The sequence below is a fragment of the Perognathus longimembris genome, chromosome 28, assembly GCF_023159225.1.
Source record: "Perognathus longimembris pacificus isolate PPM17 chromosome 28, ASM2315922v1, whole genome shotgun sequence".
NCBI classification, from domain to species: Eukaryota; Metazoa; Chordata; class Mammalia; order Rodentia; family Heteromyidae; genus Perognathus; species Perognathus longimembris.
In genome coordinates, this window is record NC_063188.1 from 98,118,614 (window position 1) to 98,136,576 (window position 17,963).

Consider the following 17,963-nt stretch of genomic DNA (forward strand, 5'->3'; position numbering starts at 1 on the left):
GGTATGAGCAACCAGTGCCTGTCTTTCTTTCTTTCTTCTTTCTTTTCTCTTTCTCTCTCTCTTTTTTTTTGGCCAGTCCTGGGCCTTGGACTCAGGGCCTGAGCACTGTCCTTGGCTTCTTCCTGCTCAAGGCTAGCACTCTGCCACCTGAGCCACAGCGCCCCTTCTGGCCGTTTTCCATATATGTGGTGCTGGGGAATCGAACCAAGAGCTTCATGTGTAGGAGGCAAGCACTCTTGCCACTAGGCCATATTCCCAGCCCATCTTTTTCTCTTTTTTAAAAGTACCTTTAGTAGTTGTACCAAGGGCTTTCAATTAAACAAGTCAGTTTGTGAGTATGCATCTTGGTCAACATCATCCTTCCCATCATTCTCCTGCATATCTCCCAACCCTACCCATCCCCTCAATTTACTTCACTCCTCTTTCACTGGTGGTGGTAAGAGAAAGAGATGAGGAGGATTTTGCCCTGCCAAGTATGTGCCCATTATGCATCTAATTCCCCATTTTCCTGTGGCAAACAAGTTTCCTGGAGACTGGTCACAAAAGTTTTATGGCAGCTGAGGCCATCATCTGAGAGAGCGAGAGAGCGAGAGAGAGAGAGAGAGAGAGAGAGAGAGAGAGAGAGAGAGAGAGAGAGAGAGATTGTTTCCTTGCCTAAATCCTATAGATAACTGTGAATGATCACATGGAAAAGAAAAAAGAAAATTCTTGAAACCACTTTGAACTCTATTGGTATTTCTACTGTACATGCTCTTCCCAAATAAGTAAGCAGTATTGTCAGCCAAGTGAATGGAGGTTCTATACTTTTTCTTTCTTTCTTTCTTTTTTGCTGGTTCTGGGGCTTGAACTCCGTGCCTGGGCACTGTCTGTGAGCCTCTCTGTGCTCAAATCTAGTGCTCTACCACTTGAGCCACAATGCCACTTCTGGATTTTTCTGAGTAGTTTAAATGGAGTCTCTTGGACTTTTCCGCCCCAGCTAGCTTTGAACCACGATTCTCAGATCTCAGCCTTCTGAGTAGCTAGGATTACAGGTGTGAGCCACTGATGCCCGGTTAGGTCCTATACTTTTAAAGCTAACTTTCCTTTGAAAATAACAAGAAACAATTCCATTTGATTTCTCTGATTCAAAGTAGTCAAGATTTCCAATTATGATATGAGAAGTCTCTAACAAAATCCACTTCAACTTAATTATTTTATTGATGGGTTGTCACTGCGGCTTCTGCTCATTTGAGCACATTCATTATAAGATTATCTAAAAGTAAAACACTCAATTAGAAATTTGAACAATGTTCTAGAAGTTAGAAGAGATGGTTTTTTTAAAGCCTGGCAGCTTCTAAGTGATTTGAGAAGTGGATATTCTAGGCTAACCATGCCTTGTCTATGGACCGGGGCTGAGAGAAGTGGGTATTATGCATGTGCTTCCTGAACCCCTAACAACTTCCAGAAAGATCTGGCAAGAGAAGAGCCAGGCACTGGGCTCCTTTGCATTTTTCATTTTCCTCAGGCCCATTAAAACATTTTTTGGCCAGACCTGGGGCTTGAACTCAGGGCCTAGGCTCTGTCCCTGAGCTTCTTTTGCTCAAAACTTGTGCTAGAGGGGCTGGGAATATGGCCTAGTGGCAAGAGTGCTTGCCTCATATACATGAGGCCCTGGGTTCGATTCCTCAGCACCACATATACAGAAAATGGCCAGAAGTGGTGCTGTGGCTCAAGTGGCAGAGTGCTAGCCTTGAGCAAAAAGAAGCCAGGGACAGTGCTCAGGCCCTGAGTTCACGGCCTAGGATTGGCCAAAAAAAAAAAAAAAATTGTGCTAGAGCACACAGTACCACTTCCAGCATTATCTGTTTGTGTGGTACTGAGGAATCAAACTCAGGACTTCATGCATGCTAGGCAAGCACTCTACCACTAAGCCACATTCCCAGCCCCCATTAAAACATTTAGTTCAGACAATTTCATCTAGGGGACAAAGTGAAGGCTCTGGTCTTCAGAACATAAGAATTTGAACTTTCCCATGTGATCCAGCCTGTCTCTTAGTAGTTACCATTTTCACAACTCAATTTCAAGCTCTAAATAAACATGTAGGGGGCTTAGAATATGGCTTAGTGGTAGAGTACTAGCCTTGAGCAAAAGAAGCTCAGGGACAGTGCTCAGGCCCTGAGTTCAAGCCCCAGAACTGAGAGAAAAAAGAAAAGAAAAAAAAGGAAAGAAACAACAGTGGCTTCTCATCAAACCATATAGTATATGTTTGTTGACAGGGTTTCAGAACGATGTCACTGCCAAGAAGCTCTCAGATTGGAATCCAAGGCCTGAAGGTTTCTCCACCAGGAGTAAGAAAAGGCAGGGAAAGGGGAGACTATCATAGGATTTTTTAAACCTATCCTGGAGCTTGAACTCAGGGCCGAGGTGCTGTCGCTGAGCTTCTTTGGACTCTAGGCTAGTGCTCTACCACTTGGACCACAGCGCCACCTTCAGCTTTTTCTGAGTAGCTTGTTGGAGATAGATCCTCAGATCTCAGGCTCCTGAGTAGCTAGGATTACAGGTGTGAGCCACTGGCACCCCGCTAGAAAAAGAATTTGTTTTGTTGGTCATGGGGCTTGACCTCAGGGCCTGGACACTTTTGCTCAAGGCTAGTGCTCTAGCACTTTGAGCCACAGCACCACTTCCAGTTTTTGAGTGGCTAATTGGAGACAAAGAGTGTCACAGGGACTTTTCTGTTGTGAACTGCAATCCTCAGATCCCAGCGTCCTGAGTAGCTAGGTGTACAGGTGTGAGCCACCCTCGCCCAGCTTATCATAGGAATCTTATAGAGTAGTTTCAGGTTCCTAGTGAGGGAGACGTAGACGCTAGAATTGTTCTTGGGGAGTCTGGTGACAGTGAGCTCAGGTAATTTTAAAGAAATGAAACCCAGCTTAAAGACTGGAGGTTTTTCTTTTTAAAACTTGCTATTAGTGTCAAAACTGTTATTAACATTAATTTACTATATCAGCCAGACTTAGACATTACTTTTTTTTCTGTTGACATTAAAAGTACAGGAATAGTTACAAGGATGTTAAACGCCAAGATAAGTAATTTGCTTTTCATGAATATGCTATTATTATAATAATTCTTTATTTGTGAATTTGGGATTGGAACTCATTTCTTAAAATAGAGGATCTGCATTACCAGAAAATACAGTACTGATGCAAACAATCCAAACTTGGAAAGGCACAAAATAGAAAGATTTAAAGTACAAATTTTGGTCTAACAGCATTGGTATGAAGTATAGTGTAGCTTACAGTGCGTACGCCATGAATGTTTGAGCATTGACTGAATGTGTGAATGGGTGGATGTGTGAGGAAAAGCTACTTAGCCCCTTCCAGCATCTGTGAAGGATATGGCAAAGCCTAAATTCTCTGTATTCTGATAGCTCATTAGCCTTTCATTGCTGTGTTGTTAGATACAGAGATGATTGCAACTTGGTATTTAGTGGATTCATATTCAATATACAGGCTTGATTTGCTTGATTCGCAACAATATTTTCAAATTCCTTTTCTTTTGTTGGTCATGGGGCTTAAACTCTGGACCTGGGCGCTGTTCCTGAGCTCTTCAGCTCAAGGCTAGCGCTCTACCACTTGAGCCCCAGTGCCACTTCCAGCTTTTCCTGTGTATGTATGTGGTGCTGAGGAATCGAACCCAGGGCTTCATGCATGCTAGGCAAGCACCACAAAGCCCAATCCCCAGCCCCCACAATAGCTTTTGAGAATTTGAAACAATGTATATACTTATCAATTGCTCTAATGGATTGTCTGTTCCTACTTATTCCATCTGATCTGTGGATTATCAGAGTACAAGTCATTTTTCAGTTGTATCACTATACTTATTGACCTACTTTTACTTGATTCTTCTATGTAGTCTTGACTCATATTTGGAGGGAACCCTAGAACCCAACCAGAGTGGCAAAGAAACTTGTGTTAGTCATCTTTGCATTACTGTAACAACAACAACAAAAACCCAAAACCCTAAGATGATCAACTTTAAAAAAAAAAAAAAGCTTATTTTGACTTACAGTGTGAGTTGGCTCTGTTGCTTTTGGGCCTGTGATGAGGCAGCACATCGTGGTGGGAAGTGTGTGGTGGACCATGCTCTTCACCTCCTAGCAGTTGAGAAGCAAAGGAGCAGGGCCCATGATTCTCTTCAAAAGCACTCCCCCTAGTGGTGGAAAGACTTCCCAAACAAACTCAACTTTAGAAGTTGGCACCACCTCCCAACTGTGCTATAAGCAAAAGCCCAGACTATTAACACATGGGTTTCTGGGGGACATTTCAAATCTAAACCATGGCAGCTTACTAACAGAGGTTTAGTATTACAGTTCTTTTTTTAAGGTGATAGGAAAGTTTACTTGAAAAGAAATATCACAGAGAAAGCAAGAACATGGCATAGATACACCATAGGGAAGACAGCAGTTCAGCCCACCTACCATCTTGGCTGTCTAAATTGTTGTTACCTTTCTTTGGTGGGTGTGTCTCTAAAAGACTGTCTCAAGGAAGGTATTTGAAAGGAATTTAATGTTGAAGCTTGGTTGCCATGTTGGAGATGGCACTTAGTATTGAGGGTGAAGGAGCCTGGGTCAGGCTTGGCTCAGGCCTAGGTCAGGGGACTTTGACCTAATATTGCTTTGGGAGTAGTCTTCCTAGCAAAAGTTTATTACTATCACTATTATTGTTGTTTTTATTTTGCCAGTCCTGGGGCTTGAACTCAGGGCCTAAGCACTGTCCCTGAGCTTCTTTTGCTCAAGGCTAGCACTCTGCCACTTGAGCCACAGCGCTACTTCTGGCTTTTTCTGTTTATGTGGTACTAAGGAATTGAACCCAGGGCTTCATGCATGCTAGGCAAGCACTCTACCACTAAGCCACATTCCAAGTCAAGTTTATTATTTTTGTTTGAAATATCTAAATCCCCAGGGCAGGTACATTCTATATAAATGTTAGTATCTCAACCACATATGTAGCTTTCTAAATCATTATGTGTCATTTTGAATGATCTGCCACTGTATTTCTTCACTGGCCTTGAAAACAGAATTGTTTCTTGTTTACAATGAAGTAAACCTATTTTATTTTACTGTGAAAAACAGACCCTTTCCTTGAGCAGCAGGACATAATGACTGTAAGTCAAAAGCAAAGGTTGCCTGGGAATGTGGCTTAGTGGTAGAGTGCTTGCCTAGCATGCATGAAGCCCTGCGTTCGATTCCCTCAGTACCACAGAAACAGAAACAGCCAGAAGTGGCACTGTGGCTCAAGTGGCAGAGTGCTAGCCTTGAGCAAAAGAAGCTCAGGGACAGTGCTCAGGCCCTGAGTTCAAGCCCCAGGACTGGCAAAAAAAAGCAAAGGTTATTTAGTTCATCTTAGCCCAGGAAACTCCTGTTGCCCCATACAAATAAACATGCATGTGCTATCTGATATATGAGATTGTCTTTTTTAAAAACTGAGGCTGTGTTTCTAATTTTTTTTCTTTTAGAAGGAGAAACCAGTTTGTATAATGTGTATGGCCCCTGCTATTTTTTAATAAATTGAAGCACATACATATACAACATACAATTTGCCATTTCTACTATTTTTTTCAGTGCTCAGGATCAGACCCAGAGCCTCATGGAGGCAAGGCAGGCGTGCCATCCCACGCATGCTCCAGTCCCATTCGAACTAGTTTGGGGTATATAGTGACATCAAGTACATTCCTTGTACATTGCTGTGCAACCATCACCACCACTCCTCTCCAGAAGGTTTCATCATCCCAAACAGAATCTCTGTATCCTTCAAAAACTCTCTCCCTAGCCCTGATGAACATTATACTTTTGTTTGGTTTTGGTTTTTGCCAGTCCTGGGGCTTGAACTCAGGGCCTGAGCACTGTCCCTAGCTTCTTTTTGCTCAAGGCTAGCACTCTACCACTTGAGCCACAGCGCCACTTCCAGCTTTTTCTATATATGTGGTGCTGAGGAACCGAACCCAGGGCTTCATGTATATGAGACAAGCACTTTACCACTAGGCCATATTCTCAGCCCCAACATTATACTTTTTATTGTAGTGGTACTGGAGTTTGAACTCAGGCATTGTGCTACTTAAGCCATGCATGAAGACCTCTACTTTCTTTCTCTATGAATTTGACTACTCTAAATAGAATTAACACAGCATCTGCCCTTTTGAGTCTTACTTATTTTACTTAGTATGAAGTATTACTTATTATAAAATATTGCTTATATTAGTATAAAGTATTCAAGGTTCACCTATGGTATCGAATAGATCCGTTTGGCATGAAGATTATGGTTTATCCATACCTTTACCAACATTATTTTGTTTTGTTTTCTAAATAATAGCCATCCTCATTTAGCCGCTGATAATTGTGTGTGTGTGTGTGTGTGTGTGTGTGTGTGTGTGTGTGTGTGTGTGTGTCTGGTCTTCGGGCTTGGGGCTGGAATTTAGGGCCTGTTCAATGTCCCTGAGCATTTTTGCTCAAAGATTGCACTCTACCACTTGAGCCACAGCTCCACTTACAGGTGTGTGTGTGTGTGTGTGTGTGTGTGTGTGTGTGTGTGTGTGTTGGTGGTAGTTAATTGGACATAAGAGTCTCATGGGCTTTTCCTGCTCCAGGTGGCTTCAAACTGCAATCCGCACATCTTAGCCTCCTGAGCAGCTAGGATTACAGGCATGAGCTATCATGGTCCAGCTTTGTCACTGCTAATTCTTAAGATTGTTCTGTTTTTTTTTTGTTGTTGTTTTTTGGCCAGTCCTGGGCCTTGGACTCCGGGCCTGAGCACTGTCCCCGGCTTCTTCCCGCTCAAGGCTAGCACTCCGCCACTTGAGCCACAGCGCCGCTTCTGGCCGTTTTCTGTATATGTGGTGCTGGGGAATCGAACCTAGGGCCTCGTGTATCCGAGGCAGGCACTCTTGCCACTAGGCTATATCCCCAGCCCCAAGATTGTTCTGTTTTTGAGAAAGGAGATATAAGATATAATTTATGAAACTGAATTGATTTCCTATTTGACACTTCTTTTTGGCAATGAGTTTGAAAAACAATTACCTTTAAACATATGCACAAACATACTGGGTACCAGTGGTGCACTAATGTAATCCTACTGACTCAGGAGACTGAGATCTAAGGATCATGGTTCAAAGCCAGCTGGTGTAGAAAAATCCACGAAACACATATCTCCAATTAACCAGCAAAAACTGGAACTTGGAGATGTGGCTAAAGTGGTAGAGCATTGGCCATGAGTAACAAACAAACAAAAGCAGTAATGAATTCAAGCCTCGTACCAGTACAAAAAATGTACAAAATGTACAAGCAAAATGTGCAAAATGTACAAAAATGTGAGTAAACCCAAAAACCTCTTAGGAAGCACGTAGCTAGTTAAAGCTGGGCACCAGTGGCTTACACTCAGGAGGCAGAGATCTGAGGATCGTGGTTCAAAGCCAGCTGGAGCAGGAAAGGTCCATGAGACTTCTCTCCAACTAAGCATCCAGAAAATCCACAAGTAGATCTGTGGCTCCAATGATAGAGTGCTAGCCTTGAGCAACAAAGCTTAGGGACAGTGCACATGCCCTGAATTCAAGTGCCAGAATCAGTACGAAAAAAACAACCAAAGTAGCTAATTATAAGAGGTGATGAGAAGCATGGACTTACTTCCTGGCTGCGTGGCCATGGGTAGGCTCTTTTACCCCTATCTCTCAACTATAAATGGGAAAAGCAAGCCTTGCTCTCTCCTATCTCTAGCAAGTCCTAGGGTTGCTGGATTAAATTCGTTCACACTTTAAAGCCCTTCTAACAGGGCCTAGCACACAACATGTGGCAGGTACAACTAAAGGTCAGTTGTTGATGATGCTGTTTACTGATTTGGCCAGAACTGAACCTCCAGCTTCTCTTTGTGACTAGTTGCTCTTGCTTATCAGAGTTCCAAGCCATAGCACACCAGGAGTTTTTCCATTTCATTTTAGTAAAGATGACAGGATTTCTCAGAAACACAGAAACCTTTAAAGGCCTTTGTCAAGACATTTACTGCCTTGCTCCATGTTAAGTACTTCTTAAGAAAGAAAACTTTGTAGGAGAGAAATAAAAAAAAATTACTTTCATATGGACAGGACTCTAAATGGGATTATTTTTCTTGGGGGAAAACTTTATAAATGGAAACCTCTTAATACAGTCAAAGATTGAATTGAAATTCCTTTTCTCTTAGAAAAATGTCATGCCATGGTCTTCATTATTTGTTATATTTCTAAAGTGCTTTTCTTCCCAGGAAGCTCATTACAAACTGTCTCCTGACCGGATTACATTCAGCTCCTTTGCCAGGGAAACCACCCTCGAAAGCCCAACAGAAACAGATCAGAGAATCTGCAAACCAGGCTTGGAACTGTTTTGCATGGATATCACATTTTTATGAAGTGCCGACACCATTGTTCATCATTAAAGATTCAAATTCTTTCAGCCCCTTAGTCAGAATATTCTCAGTTTTGAGCTTGACTCAAAGTAGAGTAGATAAAATGTAGATTTCTTAGAAAGTGGTCTTCTAATGGAAATGCTGACAATCCATTAACAGCAGGAGGGCTAATGGCTGCCACTAAAAATATACTTAAAGATTACAGTAATAAAAACACATATTTTAAAGTGCCTGCTAGAAGTTCAAGGATTTTTTTAATGTTGCTGTTAATAATAGGCTACCCAATCCTTCTTGCATTTGACTTTGTCTCACAAATGGGCTTAATCTAAGGGAATGCCGTTGTACTGTGCTGTTTTTTTCTTCTGTTTGATTGGAGGGGGATTGGATGTCTTTTGGCTGAATTATCAGTACCCTTAATGGAAGGTAAATAATTGGTGTATTTGTAGACATGTGAAATTTTAAGTCTGGAAAGGATCTTCATGATCAGCAAGACATCTCTTATTCTATTTGCTAGAGGAAATTTGAGTCTCTAAACAATAAGAGGGTAGAGCCCAAGAAAGGAAAGTCAGTACCTGGGAAATTAAGGATATCCTGAGGTCTTCATATTTTCTCACCTAAGTCATTATTACAGTACTTGCCCTTTTGCCTGATCTCCCTGCCCAGGTTATCCACGTTTCTTCTTACCATAATGTTCTTCTTCTTTTTTTTTTTTTAATCCAGTCCCCGGGGCTTGAACTCAGGGCCTGGGCACTGTCCCTGAGCTTCTTTTGCTCAAGGCTAGCACTCTACCACTTGAGCCACAGCGCCACTTCTGGCTTTTTCTGTTTCTGTGGTACTTGCAGAATGGAACCCAGGGCTTCATGCATGCAAGGCATGCACTCTACCACTAAGCCACATTCCCAGCCCAACCGTAATGTGTTTTTTCAATGATGGTAAAAGCAATATGTTGACATACCTTGGTATCTGTAACTCCTTTGTTCCAAGCCTTCTCTCATATACCTGTTACTCAATCCCTTATACAAAAAAAAGTCCTTTATAGTATTTGTATAGAACCTGCACACATCTTCTTGTATAAAGGATCTCCAGATTACATCTGATACCAAAGGTGTTGTAAATGCTATGTAAATAGCTGTTAATACTATATTGTTGAGAGAATAATGACAAGAAAAGTCCTATATGTTCAGTGCAGATACCTTTCTGGTCAACGTTTAGCTGAACCTATGGATACAGAGCTCATAGATATGAAGGGGAAAGAATTATTGGAAAGTAAACTAAGACTAAAAAGCACTTGCAAACCCACTACCCAGATCTTTCTTCCATTGGCATTATATACATTCTTGCTACAACACTGAAACGATACTATCCTAAAATCATTTTGATTTCACAATCACTCATGAACATTTTGTCTTATTAGTTCTTCTTCTTCTCATTATTATTATTGTTGTTGTTGTTGTTGTTGTTATTTTTATGGGTCTTGAACACAGAGCCTGGGCGCTGTCCCTGAGCTTTTTTACTCAAGTCTAGCACTCCACCACTTTGAGCCACTGCTCCACTTCCAGGTTTCTGATGGTTAATTGGAGACCAGAGTCTCTTGGGCTTGCTTTCCTGGGCTGGCTTTGAACTGTGATTCTCAGATCTCAGCCTCCTGAGCAGCTAGGATTACAGGCAAGAGCCACCAGGACCCAATATTTTGTCATATTTAACAATTTGTAAGAACATGATTTTTATCATCCGCTTAGTATAACACGTAAGTTGTATTAGATTTCCTGACCTATTTAGGGAGGTTGCAGTTTGGCCTGTTATAATGCTGCAATGAATATACATATACACAATAAATATGTGTATCCATATATGCACAATAACAATAAATTCAATAACATGTCTCCTCAGGAAAGAAATAGCTTTTGCAACTATTGCCAAATTATCCCTCAGAGAACTGCTACTCCATTACCCTCCTACCTGCAGTATCATAAGTATAGGCCTTTCCCTGGGCCTTTGATATTAGATATTAAAATATTTTAAAATTAGCCAGGTGCTGATGGCTCATGCCTGTGTTCCTAGCTACTCAGGAGGTTGAGATCTGAGGATCATAGTTCAAAGCCAGCCTGGGGCAGGGAAGTCCTTAAGACTCTTATCTCCAATTAACTACCAAAAAAGCTGGAAGTGGAGGTATGGTTCAAGTGGTAGAGTGGTAGCTTTGAGCCAAAAGAAGCTCAGGGACAGCACCTAGGCCCTGAGTTCAAGCTCTAGGATCAACACAGTTTTTTTTTAAAATCTCTAATATCTGATATATAAAAGTATTTTGTAGGCTGGGAATGTGACTTAGTGGTAAAGTGCTTGACTAGTGTGCATGAAGCCCTGGGTTTGATTGCTTAGTACCACATAAACAGAAAAAGCCAGAAATTGCACTGTGGCTCAACTGGTAGAGTGCTAGCCTTGAGCATAAGAAGCTCAGAAACATTGAATAAAACATACTGTACTTATTAATTGAAAAAAAAAAAAAAGAAGCTCAGAGACAGTGCCCAGGCCCTGAGTTTAAGCGCGAGGACTGGCAAAAAAAAATTGCGTTAAATTTTTTTATTGTTATAATGGTGATGTACAGAGGGATTACAAGTCAGGTAATGAGTACATTTCTTTTTGGACAATATCACTCTTTCCCTCACTGTCTCTAAGTATTTTACATTTTAATCATTTGCATTTGTTTGATTACTAGTGATACTGAACATTTTCCATTTCTAAATTTATTTTATAAATTGTCTATACATTCCATCTACTTTTTAAATTAAGTTTTCATTCATTCGTTCATTCATTCATTCATTCATTCATTCATTCAGGGATAGAGTCTTATTAGGTAGGTCAGGCTAGCTTTGAACCTGGGATTGTCCTGCTTCAGCCTCCCGAGTGCTGGAATTACAGCTGAAGAGTACTGGAATTATGCACCATCGTGCCTGGTTTAGTTAGTGTTTCTTTTTAATCCTCTCCTTTTTATTTCCAAGCACTGTTTATACACTAGGACTTAGTGTATATAGCTATTTACATTTTTGTGGTGTTGGGATGAACCTCATATGCTAAGCAGGTGAATCATTCCGGAGCCTGTGTCTACGTGTTGTGAAATTTTTGCCTACAGTTTTTTTTTTCTTATCCTTTATTTTTTTTTCAAATTTTTATTATCAATCTGATGTACAGAGAGGTTACAGTTTCATACGTTAGGCATTGGATACATTTCTTGTACTGTTTGTTACCTTGTCCCTCATACCCCCCCTCCCTCCCCCCTTTCCCTCCCCCCCCCAGGTGTTCAGTTCACTTACACCAAACAGTTTTGCAAGTATTGCTTTTGTAGTTATTTCTCCTTTTTTACCCTGTGTCTCTCAAATTTGGTATTCCCTTTGAATTTCCTGCTTCCAATACCAGTAAACACAGTTTCCAATATACTCAGATAAGATTACAGAGATAGTGTAGGTACAACCATAGGAAGGTGATACAAGAACATCATCAATAATAGAAACTACACAGACACATAGGACGTTGAAAGTAGTTACAACTGTGATATAACAATTGTTTCCATAACTTGGAGTTCATTTCACTTAGCATCATCTTATGTGTTCATAAGGGTATAGCTATTGGGCCTTGTGATGCTCTGCTATGGCTTGCCTAAACCTGTACTAATTATTCCCAATAAGGGAGACCATAGAGTCCATGTTTCTTTGGGTCTGGCTCACTTCACTTAGTATAACTTTTTCCAATTCTTTCCATTTCCTTACAAATGGAACAATGTCATTCTTTCTGATAGAGGCATAAAATTCCATTGTGTATATGTACCACATTTTCCTGATCCATTCATCTATGGAGGGGCATCTGGGTTGGTTCCAGATTCTCGCTATGACAAATTGTGCTGCGATGAACATTGTTGTGCTGGTGGCATTACTGTGATTTTGTTTGTGGTCTTTTGGATAGATACCCAACAGTGGGGCTGCTGGGTCATAGGGGAGTTCTATATTGAGCCTTCTGAGGAATCTCCATACTGCTTGCCAGAGTGGCTGAACCAGTTTACATTCCCACCAACAATGAAGTAGGGTTCCCTTTTGGCCACATCCCCTCCAACAATTGTTATTATTAGTTTTCTTGATATATGACATTCTTACTGGGGTGAGATGGAATCTCAATGTTGTTTTGATTTGCATTTCCTTTATGGCCAGTGATGTAGAGCACTTTTTCATATGCCTATTGGCCATTCTCATTTCCTCATCAGAGAAGTTTCTTTGTAAGTCTTTAGCCCACTTGATGAGGGGGCTATTGGTTCTTTGCGGTTTTGTTTGGGAAGAAGGTAATTTTTTTTAGTTCTGCATATATTTTAGAGATGAGGCCTTTGTCTGTTGAATGTCCAGTAAAGATCTTCTCCCAGTCTGTGGGCTTTCTGTTTATCTTGAGAGCTATGTCCTTTGCCGTGCAGAAGCTCTGGAGTTTGATGCAGTCCCATTTGTCCAACCTTTCTTTGATTTGTAGCCTTTCTGGGTCTTTGTTAAGGAAGTTCTGTCCTGTGCCAAGGAGCCCAAGTGTTTCTCCTACTCCTTCCTTTAGTGTTTTCAGGGTGCCTGTTTTGATTTCAAGGTCTTTAATCCATTTGGAATTGATTTTGGTGCAGGGTGATATATAAGGATCTAGTTTTAGTTTGTTGCATGTGTTGAGCCAGTTTTGCCAGCACCACTTGTTAAAGAGGCTATCTTTCTTCCATACTATTGTTTTAGCTCCTTTATCAAAGATTAAGTAGGCGTAGTTCTGCCTACAGTTTTTGTCTTTGCCTTTTTATCTTTTTTTAAAGTTCAATTTTATTGTCAAGGTGATGGACAGAGTGGTTACACTTACATACATAAGGTAGTGAGGCCATTTCTTGTCATACTTGTTACCCCTTGCCTTTTTGTCTTATTTCATGATGGCTTGTCATTGTGTGTGTATGTACATACATGTGTGTACATGTATGCATATGTGTGTGCATGTGTGCCTATGTATGTACATTTTGCCTGGGCTATAGGAGTGCTTGCTAGGCAAGCACTCTACCTCTGAGTTACATCCCCAGCTCTTGTGGTGTTTCTTAAAGTATAAAAGTTATTTTTTAATTTAAAAATAAATTTCATTTATTTTTTTCTAGAATTTTTTTTGCCAGTCTTGGACCTTGGACTCAGGGCCTGAGCACTGTCCCTGGCTTCTTTTTGCTCAAGGCTAGCACTCTGCCACTTGAGCCACAGCGCCACTTCTGGCTTTTTCTGTTTATGTGATGCTGAGGAATCGAACCCAGGGCTTAATGTGTATGAGGCAAGCGCTCTACCACTAAGCCACCTTCCTAGACCGTGATTCCATTCTGATGGCACTGTGGAAAGGACAGAACCAGAGGGACAGAAAGCAGATCTGATGTAAGAGACTGAATAAGGGGTGGTTACAAAGGTCAATAAAGAAACTTGGGGGGGCTGATGGAATTCTCCTATGCCCTGAGTGTGATGGTTGTCTTACAAGTAGATGCACTTTTCAAAACTCATAGAACTGTACCTGAAAATGAGTGAGTTTATTAGACCTTAGTAAGTACTAGGGGAATCATATATTGGGAATCCAGCTTTTTTTTTTTTTTCCGGTCATAGGGGTTGAACTCAGGCCTTGGGCATTGCCCCTGAGCTTTTTTGCTCAAGGCTAGAACTCTACCAGTTTGAGCCACAGTGCCACTTCCGGTTTCCTGGTAGTTAATTGGAGATAAAAGTCTCATGGACTTTACTGCCTGGGCTGGCCTCAAACCGTGATCCTCACGTCTCAGCCTCCTGCATAGCTAGAATTACAAGTGTGAGCCACCAGAGTCCTGCTTCTAGCATTTTTCCCCCACTATCACCACAGCTATCCTGAGCGAGGAGCCACCACGCTAGAGAATTCCTATTGTGATGATATCTTCAGTGGTCTCTGTCCAGAGAGGTCAGTAGAAAACAAAAAGCAAGTTGGGTTACTGCTTTGTTCCCAACTCTCCAGATGTTTCTCTTCTCTTGAGCTCATGTGAAACAGCCTCCTATTACTTGTCTGGTGTGATCTCCCCAAATGCTTTCCATTCTCCCCTTTCCCTACCTGTCATTATGATAGCCTCCCTCTCCCTGCGACCAGTTACCATCATTGCTGCCAAGATTCTCGGTGCCATGGTCCTCAACCCCTTCTGATTCTCTCTACCTTACTTTTCCTTTATTCCACTCCTTACCCCGCAGACCCTACTCTAGCCTCATGGCCTACTTGCTCTTCCTGACACCCCGCTCAGTGTCTTCTTGACATGGTCTTCCTGGAAAGTGCGTCTCCTGGAAAGTGTGATTCCTTCATCTATTTCAGGTCTTTGCTCAAATAAGCATTTTTTTTCAGTCCTGGGGCTTGAACTCAGGGCCTGAGCACTGTCCCTGGCTTCTTTTTGCTCAAGGCTAGCACTCTACCACTTGAGCCACAGCGCCACTTCCGGCCTTTTCTATTATTGTGGTGCTGAGGAATCGAACCCAGGGCTTTATGTATACGAGGCAAACACTCTTACCACTAGGCCATATTCCCAGTCCTCAAATAAGCATTTTTCAAAGTAAGGTCTTCCTCAGTGCCTCATTCACAATTAGAACTTCCTGCCTCCACCTCTACTTGCTATCCTCTCTCATTTTCTTTTTCTCACAGTTCCATGCAGCATAACCCTGTGTTTTGTTTCTTTTGTGATTCCTCCTCATATCCATGATGATAGAAGTTGATGTTTTATTTTACTGTACCTCACCAGTGACTAGGACATTACTATTTTGCCTGTCAACTAAGAAATACTCAGTTAAATTGTGTAACTGGGAGAAGCCAGGTAAGCAGAATCCTAAGAACTAGTAGTAATTGTAATCTTCGATACTGGTATCCTCACTGCCCTAGAATTTCACTTAATTTCTTTTCCCACTCACAGTCTTGGACAGTGTGGAAGTCTATGTTTGTGGGTGCAGTGTTTGAGAGATTGGCTCTCCATCCTGTCTTTCCTTTCTGTTTAGTTGCCACCTGGGTTTGCTATATTAACAGATGCCTTCTCTCCAATTTCTCTTTAGAAGCAGATGTTCCAAGAGAGGAGTAGCCGGATGCTACAGGCCTTATCCCCAAAGCAGAGCCCTGTGAGCAGCCCAACCAGGAGCCGGTCCCCTTCACGTTCCCCATCCCCTACCTTCTCATGGCTCCCAAACAAAACATCCCCTCCTTCCTCACCCAAAGCAGCCTCAGCCTCCATCAGTAGCATGAGTGAGGGAGATGAGGATGAGAAGTAAAGGAGGGAGGCTGGCAAGCAAGAAGCATACCACACAGGAAGGGGAGGAGGGAGTTCTGAGGATGCCTGAGTGGTGTTTGAAGTAGAAGAGTCACTGGAGCTGCAGCTCAGCAGGGAGACCCTGAGCTCTCATACAGGAAGATGTCAGTTGGGACCCAGGTCTTCCTCATTCTCCACACAGCTCACCATGGGCTCAGCATGGAGGTTTCCAGCCAGACAACCTGCACCAACCTTCTTAGCATCATCTAGAGTCACCCCACTTTAACCTTGCTGAAGAAAGGGGTGGAACACCCTAGCAACACTTGCACTCTCTGGGGTGACTTCTGCTTTGGTTTGTACACCCATCCTCATCAAAGAAACCACTTGTGGAAATTGGCTGTTCCCTCAACCTGCTACTTCCAGCTCTCTAAGGGCCCTGCACGTTGCTTCCTACCACCCGAGCTCTGCCAAATGAAATTCACTTCCATCCAATGTGGCAAAGAAATCTCAAACATAGTCACGTTTAAAGACAAATTCCATCCTTCTCAGTTCAGCCACCCAAACCTGTTGTTGCAATGGATCATCTCTCTCTAGTTCCAGGGCTATGGCTCAGTGACAAAGCTTCACTTTGGACTAGATATAAAAAGATGATCTAATATGAACTGTAACATCTCATTCAAAGGAGAACTTTTTTTTTCCAAGATGAACTTCACCTACAGCCTAACATGCTCTTGGCTGTACCTTCTCATCATTGGTGTGACTTCGTCGCTTTCCAGAAATTACCTTCATTGGTGGGAACTGCTACAAGGAAAACCATTTTGTCTTTAACAAACCAACCAACCCAGGATTTTGCTTTGCTTTGACACCAAGTGTGGCATATGACAAATGTCTGAAGCTTCTCCTTCAAGGATGCTATTATGGAATGGCTCTTTCCATTTCTGACCAGTCTGTTTCATAGACCTTGAGTAACAGTTTGATGTACCAAACATAGCATAAAGATAGGGGGTGCTACCTGCACGTATCTGTTCTATGTATGCTCCAAATATACTACCCTAAGGTGAATACCATATGCAATATGAATATATGGTGGAGACATTTTTCTGTATACTTCTCTCCTGCTCTCCACTGTAGTGTCCTGCTGAAACCCTGTATGTAAAGAATCCGCTGGTCCTCTTATGACTTGGACATTTTGTCAAAAGCTCATTTTAGATTTCTGTAGGAGTGTTTTGTCCCAACCAGAAAATGACTGTTGTTCTCATGGCCCTCCACAACATTTTTCTGGAGTGAAGAGAGGCTCTGGATAGCTTTGCAAGGAACTGTAGATTTAGTTCTTTGAACGGTTTAGGTAGTAGTGTGGTTTTTTTGCTTCTTTGTTTCTGGCCTTAAGTTTGCTGATGGGATGAAGACCCTAAGCTTCCCACAGAAACTGCCTGACGTTACAGCTCCCTCAGTGTGTACAGGGGATGAGCAGGCCCAGTCAAGATTGAGACTCTTGGGTAGAAGGAGCTATTGCCTGGTTATCCTGCTATGTCAGACAGAGCTAGGGCCTGACAGAGCAGAGGCCTCACCCAGAAACTTGTGGAAAGAGCTCATGACCTCTTATAACAGAAGCATCCCTTTTCAGAGGCCTTGGGAACAAGTTTTCTGGGGACAACCAATGAAGGAAAGTGGTATGTCTTGTCTTTCCTCTTTGTGTTGAAGTCTACCTCCCTTCCCACCTGGAAATGAGTAGTATTTGTTGGAAAGCAAGACTATGGGATAAAACTGGCTTGGAATCCCTTTGTTCAAGGTTCTTTCCCCAGAGCTCTGTAAAGCACTCCTGCAGGACAGATGACTGGCAGGAACATGGCCTGTGAGAAGAAAGTTCTTTCAAGACTCTCCAGAGAGAGGCAAGGGCTCCATTCTTCACCTTGCTTCCTTGTCCTCTTCTGTCCACAGGCTGTGCATGTTCACCTGATTGGTACTTGTGACAGTGAAAGAAGACCAGGTAGCCAAGGGGAAGTAGTAAGAAAAAAAGAAGCTCCCGATGAGAGGATAGGTAGTGAAAGACAACAATCTTCTTTAAGCCATTTTAGGACCTCATTTTATACATGACAGTCTCTCCCGGGGAGGTCTTTGCATGCTCTGACTCCATAGCCCAGTGCAGGTGGATCCATTTTCCCCCAAGTCCTGCTCTGGGGCAAATAGTATGGGGTTGACGTATCTGACTGACTTTAAATTTGCAAGCCTTACACACCATACTGACAGGTGCCACATCACATGACTCAGATTGTGCCACCATAGCTGCCAAT

The 17,963-nt window shown here is 42.2% G+C and overlaps 1 protein-coding gene across 9 annotated transcripts in view; it reads left to right on the plus strand.

Moving 5' to 3' along the window:
• Window positions 1-17,724, plus strand: part of Pcyt1b (phosphate cytidylyltransferase 1B, choline) — a 75,087-nt gene extending 57,363 nt beyond the window's left edge. For 3 of the 9 annotated variants that reach the window (XM_048336381.1, XM_048336382.1, XM_048336389.1), the window contains exons 8-9: window positions 2,256-2,327; window positions 15,482-16,504. In XM_048336381.1, coding sequence (XP_048192338.1) covers window positions 2,256-2,327; window positions 15,482-15,694 — 285 coding nt within the window. In that variant the 3' untranslated portion in view covers window positions 15,695-16,504. Of the gene's footprint in view, window positions 1-2,255; window positions 2,328-8,264; window positions 9,180-15,481 lie in introns of those variants that run through there. The other 6 variants (XM_048336386.1, XM_048336383.1, XM_048336384.1 and 3 more) reach the window with 6 other exon arrangements.
• Window positions 17,725-17,963: the final 239 nt, after the last annotated feature.